General features: G+C 35.5%; 2 protein-coding genes across 2 annotated transcripts; one reads left to right on the plus strand and one right to left on the minus strand.

Annotated features, from left to right (window-relative positions):
* Nucleotides 1-407: 407 nt before the first annotated feature.
* LOC11406293 (F-box/kelch-repeat protein At3g23880) lies at nucleotides 408-1,523 on the minus strand. Its single transcript, XM_003615534.2, has one exon. It carries the CDS (start codon nucleotides 1,521-1,523, stop codon nucleotides 408-410), a length of 1,116 nt encoding a protein of 371 aa, XP_003615582.2.
* Nucleotides 1,524-3,078: 1,555 nt separating this feature from the next.
* Nucleotides 3,079-9,725, plus strand: LOC11409380 (ATP-dependent zinc metalloprotease FTSH 9, chloroplastic). The gene is made up of 13 exons (XM_024785151.2): nucleotides 3,079-3,983; nucleotides 5,344-5,409; nucleotides 5,501-5,635; nucleotides 5,786-5,851; nucleotides 6,180-6,365; nucleotides 6,458-6,544; nucleotides 6,638-6,751; nucleotides 6,857-6,981; nucleotides 7,080-7,188; nucleotides 7,376-7,501; nucleotides 8,076-8,399; nucleotides 8,480-8,603; nucleotides 9,115-9,725. The coding sequence occupies exons 1-13, from the start codon at nucleotides 3,189-3,191 to the stop codon at nucleotides 9,237-9,239; spliced, it is 2,382 nt and encodes a 793-aa protein (XP_024640919.1). The 5' UTR covers nucleotides 3,079-3,188; the 3' UTR covers nucleotides 9,240-9,725.
* The last annotated feature ends 518 nt before the right edge of the window (nucleotides 9,726-10,243 follow it).

Raw genomic sequence — 10,243 nt, forward strand, 5'->3', positions numbered from 1 at the left:
CAATACGATACAAAACGCTCACCATTTGCAAATTTTGAAGCAAATTGAATTAATATAAGTTTGAAGAAATAAAAAAACTCTGGCTTTTCCTTTTCTCATCTCAGTAATGATTTATAGATAATAAATCTTTTTAAGTCTTCTATCAAAAACAAATATTTCCAAGTCTAAATGGGAAATATTTCACTTTCCCATTGACATGTTTCCTGCTTTAACCTTTGAAAGACTAATATTCCAGTTACATTAATATAAAAACAAAACAATTGTATTCAATCTAGATATTACCAAACACTTGGGAGTAGGCAATAGGTAATCATTTAGCAATATAATAACATAAGCAATCTTTTACTATGAAATGACATGGATTTCAAATAAATTCGAACAAGTAAATCATTCTAAAGAACTTACTTTCAACAAATCGAAGCCAAACTTTCAACATAATCCTTGGAATAACACCACGTTATTGCACTACCAATAGCTTTCTTTACTCTATTTGTTTTCAAATTATAAAGAATTGCTTTGTGTCCTACATAGCTTGCGAATATCAATGTTTCACCATTCTCAGAAAGACAGAATGGGAAGAGATAATATTCCGAAAAATTATCTACCTGTAGATTTTGAAAACTAATTTTAAGGAATTGAGTCCAAGATTGTTCAACTCCAAATTCAATCATTTGCCATATAACAAAATGAGTTTCCTTGAAATGGTGAGAAAAACAAAGGCGGTCCAGCAAAACAGCAATAGTTGGTTCAGTATATCGTGACACTAAATTAACAGCACCAGGAGGGGGCAACAATTTCCTGTATGTCTCAGTAGCAAGATCAAGCGAGATAATCACAAATTTCTCAACAGTAACATCCTTCAGATAAATGGATATCCAGTTAACAGTGCCACTCAAATGCACTCCTTGGTTCACATAACTACAGCCAAGGGTATCAAGAAGGTTATAAGGAGTAAAACTTACAATTTTTCTCCAAATATTATCACCGAAACGGAAAACTTTCACCTCCCTAGAACACAAAACCACAGCATTATAAGTTCTAGTTGAAATATCATACCCGAAGGAAAAAGTTAGCTTGCCTGGTCTGCAAGGTTGGTGACAAGTTCCTAATTTTTTGGATATTATCCTTGTAGCCGGGTTCCAGATATGGAACCAGAAGACTGTTTCATCATGATTCCTTAGGTAAGAATAACCAAGCAAACAAAGCAATCCATTGCATGAACCAACAACTCGGCTACAATCCTTGTACTCCAATCGGTAGTAAGAGTTGGTGGCGATGGTTACCGACGGGTTCTCCAATAAATGATTCAAAGGAAAAGTTACCACATTGTAACCTGCTTCTGTTTCGATTACTGCTATGTGTTTCTTTCTGGAAGGTCGCTGAAGGTGTAGTTTGACAAATGATTTATCAGATATAAGGGTTTTCCATGACTTGCACACACACCTTAGTCGCATCAGAGATTGCACAGGAAGGAATGAAAGGACTTCTGCGATGAGTTCATCAGGGAGGAATACGCCCGACATGACTTGATGGAGTTTTCCATGACTTGATCGAGTTCTTTGATGAGTTTTCGATGACTCGATTGAGTTCCGCGACTTGGGGTTTTGGATATTCATCAAATATTTGCTGGAGTTGAAGAAGACTGCTAAACCCTAATGCGGCAGTATAGGGACAAAAACAAATTAAATATAGTGTATATATCTTTGGTAGCAATTAAATCCATGTAAAATCTAATATATAATTTATTTATTTTTTGAGAGGAAAATCTAATATATAATATACCTTAGGCAAAAAAAATTAATTTTGTTTTGGATAGAAATTTTTTTGTCTTTTTTAAAAGGCTTAATTGGAGATCATCCCTAGACATCCCACATGAGAGTGCACCTCCCCATGCAACCTTGGATATCACCTACCGCTTTTAGCACCATCTTAATCATGTGCTGACACATCAACAGTTGGGTCACCGTACACTGCAGGGTGTGGAGGCGGAAGAGGGATACATCAGATGATATTATAACACCTCACATCCACGTATGATTCTTCCAGTGCAGGATGTTCATGTCCCGAGACCACAAGAGCAGGAGGCCCTTGATGAGACTGCTGCTGAGGAGGATGGAGAGCATATGTTCTTGGATCTGGGAGGAAGGTTGAATCGTATCAGAGACCATGTATATGTTGTTATATGCAGTGATGTGGTGCCGCAAGAGTATGAGGAATGACAACATTTGAAGGAAGTATTGAGAGAGATTCGCGGAGGGAAGGTTTGTCGTCGTAGGCGTAATGTTGACCAAGCCCTCCTTGCACATGGAGTTGATCCAAGTACTTTAACTTCAAATTGGGTTCATGAAGTATTCCGTACACATAAAAATTGATGACATGTTTTTTTTTTTTTTTTTTATAGATGATTATAAGAATTAACAATATAGCCTTAAATCTCATGGTATGTTTACAATTGTTTAAAGGTTGCATACAACTAAATATCTCATCACTTTTTCTCTTTAGCTTAAGGAGGAGGAGGAGGAGATTTTCTTCCTTTTATATAAATCACCCTAACACTAGTTGAAACGTGAAGATAATGACGTTAAAAAAACGCTACATGAAAGACAACTTATTAGTTTTTATTTTATGTTTAGTCTTAGACAAATATCACTTGATCACTTACCATTTTCTACTCTTGATAATGCATATTGATTTGCATGAATTTCATAATCTTTCCATTTCAAAAATTTAAAGTTGTTTTTGTCTCAAAAAATTGTTCTTACCACCAAAATAAGATACTCATACCATCATCTCTTATATAGAGTAATAATATTTGTACAAAATATGAGTATGTGAAAAAATTTGTTAAAAAGTTATAATAATATAATTGTACCAATATTATTTCTGTTTATTCAAACACCAAACAAAAAAAACACAAATTAAACTAAAGTAACCAACGGTCAAGATCTCAACACACCTTTCCAATCCAACGAGTCACATTTCATATAATATCACCTTGTCCCTTTCTCTCTCATCCCACCATTAACACTTCACCATATAAACAACAACAACAACAACAAGCTTATCTCTCAAAAAAACCTCACACGTAGTATATATAAAATCCATAAACCACAAACACATGCACACAAACAAAACAAAACATTCAAATATTTAATTTAATTTAATCTTTCCTTTTTCTTATCTTTTCAATGTCCGCTTTAGATTATCTCTCACCTTCAACACACGCTACAATCTTTCTTCACTCTCATCACTTTCGAAACGCACGTCGTTTCGTTATTCCCAATTCACCTTCAATTAGGGTTTTAAGAGATTCAATTTTTCTCAACAATTTCGGAAAATTCGAATTATGGAAAGGATTAAACACTAAATTGAGCAATTTCGATGGACTTAGAACTGCTGCTAGCAGTGGTGGTCAGGAGAGTGATTCTGGGGAGAAGAGTGAAGAGGGGAAAGGGGTTGAAGTTGAACCGGGTTCAGGTGGTTCGAACCGGAGGAAGGAGAAGCAAGGGAAAGGTGGATGGTGGAGATGGAAATGGCAACCCATGTTGAATGCACAAGAAGTTGGGGTTTTGTTACTTCAATTAGGGATTGTGATTTTTGTTATGAGGTTGCTTAGACCTGGGATTCCGTTACCGGGTTCGGAGTCGCGATCTTCGACGGTGTTTGTGAGTGTTCCTTATAGTGATTTTTTGAGTAAGATTAATGGGGATCAGGTTTTGAAGGTGGAGGTTGATGGGGTTCATATTATGTTTAAGTTGAAGACTGATTTGGAGGGTGGTGAGGTTGCTGGTAGTGATGGTAGTAGTGGTAGGTTGCAGCAGGAATCGGAGGCTTTGGTTAAGAGTGTGGCGCCGACAAAGAGGATTGTTTATACAACGACTAGGCCTAGTGATATTAGAACTCCTTATGAAAAGATGTTGGAGAATGAAGTGGAGTTTAGATCACCCGATAGACGGTCTGGCGGATTCTTTAACTCCGCTTTGGTAAGAAACTTGTGATTTTGTGGTTTGTTACTCTTAATATATTTGAATTCAGCTCTACAGATGAGAGAGGGCTGTCACTTGTTACTTATAATCACTATAACGATCAGCTTAACGGATTTAGGATAGACTCTGATACTAGTAACATTAGGAATTTAACTCTACATAGTCGGTCCGTAAGATGAAAAATGACCGTCACTTATTACTTATAATCACTATAATGTGCTTTTTAACGGACTTAGGACAGACTCTAATACTAGTAATATTAGCAGTAATATTAGAATTCAACCCCACAAAAGTCGGTCTGTTAAATGAGGGATGTACAATACTTATAATCATTGTTAAGGCCGTTTCATGATCTAATGCGGGGCTCTCAACAATTATGTAATGTGATTATTGTGATGTTGCTCACCTGCACTATTATTGTGCTGGAAAGTGAAGCTCAAATGATTAGTTATTATACCTCAATGTTTAAATCTACTTAGGTTGATGTTGGTAGGAGGCTCGTGATTTGAGGTTTAATGTGAATTCCAATATATTTAGCTGTTTAGATGTGACAAACCTTTGGAGACCCAAAAGGAGAAATAAGTGCTGTAGGTATTTCATTGTTTCTCCGATTACTATCTTTCATCAAATTACTTAAAATTGTATGACTGCTCAATGGTTATGGACCAACCGATATCTCCTTAAGTCTCTCTTACTTTCTGAAGGGCCATTGTGAACTTTGATGTACCTCCATTGTGTGCCAAATCTTATGATACCATTTAATAAAGATAATTTTGAAAAAACATAACCAACCCCCTCCAAGTGTTGGAAATCCTATTTTTCTCCATCTGCTGTCTTCAATGGTGTCTATGTTTAACTTTGATAAGGATGGCAGATTCTTGGTTTCTTGCTTTCTTTATTTGGATGCGAATTTTGAAAAATGCAGTTCTGACAGTACCTTATTTCTGATTATTGTCGGTGTAAATTATCAAGCTGGACAAATTATAATTTACATGATTAAGTTTAGTTAGATACAGTAGATTCTGCACCATGAGAATTTGAAATAATAATTTCATATATGAATTGAATGCTTCAAGTTGATTAATAGAAGTTAATGTTTATATCAGCTTCATGAAGTAAACTTGCTTAGAGTATAAAAAACCTTCAAAAAATTTGCTAAATATTCCCTATGTTGTAGTTGTATATATTACCAGATAAGTGTCTCTTTTACCAGCGTATTTGCTTTTGTGTATTTTGCTAAAACGTATCAGTTGTGTAAGATATCTGATGACCTATTCCAGTTCATTATAAACTTCCTTGGTTTGTTGCATTAACAGTATATCATGTGACAAGCTAATTATGTTTCTCATTTTCACAGATAGCCATGTTTTATGTTGCTTTATTGGCGGGGCTTATCCATCGATTCCCCGTAAGCTTTTCTCAGGTGAGTTTGATTTCTTCCCCTTTGGTCTACTCAACTTATGTTTCCTAAACCTTTGAAATGAAGTTTTCTGAGTAATCACATGCTATGGCAGAATACTCCTGGACAGTTTAGGAGCCGCAAATCAGGAATGTCGGCTGGTACAAAATCATCTGAAAAAGGTGAAACAATCACTTTTGCTGATGTTGCTGGTGTTGACGAGGCTAAAGAAGAGCTAGAAGAGATTGTGGTAAGCTGGACTCTCTTCAGCTCAATTAGCACTTAAAATCTTTAGGGTGGAAATGAGGCTTTCTATTGTATAATAATATTCTATTTTCATTCAGATTTTTCTTGGTGATATAGGGAAATAATTTTGGTTGTGATGATGCTCACTTGCCAGGAATTTCTTCGAAATCCGGATAGATATGCACGACTTGGAGCTCGTCCTCCGCGAGGTGTTCTCTTGGTGAGTCAATGTCGGGAATATATGTTTGTTAGGGGAAGGGATCAAGTATAGGAAATGTCTCTTCTGGATTTTATTTTTTTGTATGTTAAATCTAACTAAATTTTCTGCTGTATGATATTGACCATACTTTCTAATATTTACACAAGTCTTTGAATTCATTGTTCCAGGAATAAGTCTTTAGTCAATTTCCACTTGCACCTCTCCTGCATGTTTGTGCTTGTACTTCATATGTGGACTATTTATGCCTAAGTTATACTACATTCATATTGTTAATGTTTTAGTTCGACATGCAGGGAGTAAATATCTTTTGGTTTAACTTGTATTTTAGGTAGGTCTTCCGGGAACAGGTAAGACTTTACTCGCAAAGGCTGTGGCCGGAGAAGCTGATGTGCCATTTATAAGCTGTTCTGCTAGTGAGTTTGTTGAGTTGTATGTTGGTATGGGTGCTTCCCGGGTGAGAGATCTCTTTGCAAGGGCAAAGAAAGAAGCACCATCCATAATATTTATTGATGAGGTAAGAGTATAGATTCTTTAATTGTGTAAGATGTTTAGTTTTGCATTTACTATTTAATATTCTACCAAATTAAAATTTATTTTGGTATGCAGATAGATGCCGTGGCTAAAAGTCGTGATGGTAAATTTCGCATTGTAGGCAATGATGAAAGAGAACAGACCTTGAACCAGTTGCTTACTGTTAGTACTCCTCTTCTGTTATTTATTTCATGTGATTGTTAGGGAGGAGGGATTATTCCACAATGAGGTTAATATGTCGAAACTGCATTGCAGGAGATGGATGGGTTTGACAGCAATTCAGCAGTGATTGTTCTTGCGGCAACTAATCGTGCTGATGTCTTAGATCCTGCGCTTCGCCGACCAGGAAGATTCGATCGAATAGTTATGGTCTGGATTCAAGTTTTAATGCATTTCCTCATTTGGTTTTTTATAGTATATTAAGAAAAACTCAACGTTTTATATCTTTTAAAAAATGCCTTGTTTTCTCCTTAGGTGGAAACGCCGGATAGGATCGGAAGAGAATCCATCCTGAAAGTTCATGTTTCTAAGAAAGAACTTCCTCTTGCCAAGGATGTTTACATTGGTGACATTGCTTCTATGACTACCGGATTCACAGGGTAATTGTGCTATTTCCTCCATATTGTTTTGTTTCTTCCCTTTAAATACATTGATAAGATTGGAAGTTTGACCTGACACATGGTACACATCATTGAAGGGCGGATCTTGCAAACCTAGTAAACGAGGCTGCTTTATTGGCAGGAAGAAAAAACAAAGTTGTTGTGGAGAAAATTGATTTCATTGAAGCTGTGGAAAGGTCAATAGCTGTAAGTAAATTTCTTTTGGATAATATTGATTTCATCCACAATCTCTCTTGGCATGTACACTCGTAATTTACACCTTTAGTTTTGTCAGATTTTTCTGTCAAATCACAATGTTAAATTGGAAAATTTAGTTATGTAAATGGGACCCTACTTTGCCAACTGTGATAAATAACCAAATTACTTGTTTCAGGGCATAGAAAAGAAGACTGCCAAGTTACAAGGAAGTGAGAAGGGTGTAGTTGCACGACATGAAGCTGGTCATGCTGTAGTAGGCACTGCAGTTGCAAGTCTTCTTTCGGGACAGCCACGTGTTCAGGTGGATCATGGAAGATACTCTATTCTTTATATACTGGCTATTTGAATATGCTGCTGGCAATAAAGACATGCTGATTTTATGCTTGATTCAGAAAATATAAAACAAGTTACAAATCAAAGCATCTTGTTAAATGTTATTCATTTAGCATTTTATGGGCGTGCCTATTGCCATTCCTATTTTTTCCTACTACTGTCCTACCGATTTATACTTTCTTTTCAGAAAATACCTTTCATTGAATAGTAGTAGTTCCTCCTTGTCAAACTAGTAACTAATAATTTTGATCTTTATGAATATTCCTTGTATTAATTATACAGATCTGTTAATTTGATAAATATCAATTGTTTTAATCTCCTTATTATTCTCAATTTTGTGATACTTCTTCATCTTTTCATTTTTCTTTTCTTTTCTTTACAATAAAACACACTGAACTCATCTTTATGATAAAAACTGAACAAATAAAATATGGATGGAGATGAAATTCATTTTTGAATTTATAATGAGTTCACCCTCCAAATGATCTCTTTTAGGGATTTTTCAGTGCCTTATGAAGTTACTATCTTGTGTATGTTACCAGAAACTAAGCATATTGCCTAGGTCGGGAGGGGCCTTGGGATTTACTTATATTCCTCCAACAAATGAGGACAGATACTTGCTTTTCATTGATGAATTGCGCGGCCGCCTGGTTACTCTTCTTGGAGGACGTGCTGCAGAAGAAGTTGTATATTGTGGTCGAGTGTCTACAGGTGCACTTGATGACATACGTCGAGCAACTGACATGGCATACAAAGCCATTGCTGAATATGGTCTTAGTCAGACAATAGGCCCTGTGTCAATTTCCACTCTTTCTAATGGCGGAACTGATGAGTCTGGGAGATCAGTTCCTTGGGGAAGGGATCAGGTTCACTTTTTCATTAACTTATCGATTCTCTTCTATTCAAAATTCTCTGTATGCTTATTTTAATAATATGAAAACAACAGGGACAACTTGTTGATCTTGTTCAGAAAGAAGTGAAAGCATTGCTTCAGTCTGCACTGGAAGTAGCACTTTCCATTGTACGAGCTAATCCTACTGTTGTAGAGGGTCTTGGTGCTCAATTGGAAGGTAACTATAATTTTTGTATTATATATAGCACCGCTGTTTAGTGTTTTTGCTGTCTTGTTTTCATCATTTTATATACTTGAGTTACATTTCTTTTGGTGATTTTTCCTTTCTCTATCTTTTTTCATAAGAGATGTTGTTCTTGTCTCTATCCTTCCCCGCAAAGATTCACATTAAATTCCTGGGTGGAATATGTTATCATTTTGCTAATTTGAAAATACGATAACTTCTAGGTGCATTCAAGCATGCTGTTTTTTTTTTAATTACATATATACTGTTTCACGATACTAATTGAATTTACATAGAAAAGTTAGATTTTGGTTTTCAACTGTACCCTAGCTAAATATTATAGTCTTATATAGTAAAATGATGTGAAAATGTTGATGTTGTATCCTTCTATCAACTCTATATAGGCATTATTCATCACTTAATGATGCCAAACCAATGTTTTATAACTTGTAAGTTGTAATAGTGTTGTAAGTTGTAATAGTGTTTTATTACTTGTATTCTTCAGAGGAAGAGAAAGTAGAGGGTGAAGAGTTACAGAAGTGGTTAAGATTGGTAGTTGCACCAACAGAACTTGCAATTTTTATGGAAGGCAAGCAACAGACCCTTCTCCCTTTGCAGACCGGTTCCTGAAACTGTTGAAGAGTTGTCAATTATGTGTTTCCGGTGTGAATTGGAACTTGAGGTATGATTTTTGACATGGTTCAACCAAAGCTGGTGAAATTATATCTCAAAATAGCATGCCTTACAACATTGTATATTCCTGTAAGGTGAACTTTGGCATCGTTTTTAGCACATGCCAACTTGTTATTTGTATTTACTCACCATTCACTCAACTGAAGCCACAGGCAAAATAGAAAAATGAAGAAATACATAACATTAGTGCCTCTCTTCAATACAACTACATGAGTAATGGTAATTTAATTTGTATAGACTATTATTTCAGTCATGTCACAAAATGTAATTAATATGTAGTTGTATACATTAATGGTTCTGTGAAATATATGGTCCTGCTTCATGTTACACCAAAATATTTTATTGAAATTGCAAGTAACATGGTTGGTTGAGTCTGTTTTCAAATTCCCCCCATCAAATCAAGCTTATCTATCAAACTAGTTACATTGGGATTTGTTGTTATCATAGTAAATTTTTCTGATCGGATAATCATACCAAATGGGAGCAAGCATGTTACAACAGAGAAAGATTTTATTTTTGGCTTCTTTTGGGTGGAAAATAAATGATAATGGAATAGTGGACCCCACCTTTTATTGAGTCTGCATCATCATCTTATCACTTTGGCTAGAGTGGATAGTTTCTAGTCCTTTATCCACGTGTGGTTTATTGTGTGAATGATTGGGATGAATATGAATTAGTATGTTTCTGATATTTTAACATACAGTTCTCTATGTAGCAACTTTTTTGTAATTTTAAATTGAAGAAAAAGCAATATCATGCTAACTTGCAATGTGGATCTGGTGAACCAGTGTCCTATGTGGCTTAGTTTTCTTTGTTCTTTTGGTAAGTTACAAACAATGTCACAGTCATGTCCTTGTTAATCAATATTATCTCATCCTTATGCTCAGAACTTTGATCAAATTAAGCTGGATGTGGAGAAATATAGGTGGGACAGCCGACTG

The sequence above is a fragment of the Medicago truncatula genome, chromosome 5, assembly GCF_003473485.1.
Source record: "Medicago truncatula cultivar Jemalong A17 chromosome 5, MtrunA17r5.0-ANR, whole genome shotgun sequence".
NCBI classification, from domain to species: domain Eukaryota; kingdom Viridiplantae; phylum Streptophyta; class Magnoliopsida; order Fabales; family Fabaceae; genus Medicago; species Medicago truncatula.

What these genes read in the sequence shown, in the direction of transcription:
- LOC11409380 (XM_024785151.2), top strand. Translation starts at nt 3,189, where the DNA reads ATGTCCGCTTTAGATTATCTCTCACCTTCAACACACGCTACAATCTTT. An exon ending in TCCCCGTAAGCTTTTCTCAG is followed by an intron (nt 5,410 to 5,500) that starts GTGAGTTTGATT and finishes ATGCTATGGCAG; the next exon opens with AATACTCCTGGACAGTTTAG. An exon ending in AAGAGCTAGAAGAGATTGTG is followed by an intron (nt 5,636 to 5,785) that starts GTAAGCTGGACT and finishes CTCACTTGCCAG; the next exon opens with GAATTTCTTCGAAATCCGGA.
- LOC11406293 (XM_003615534.2), bottom strand. Translation starts at nt 1,523, where the DNA reads ATGTCGGGCGTATTCCTCCCTGATGAACTCATCGCAGAAGTCCTTTCA.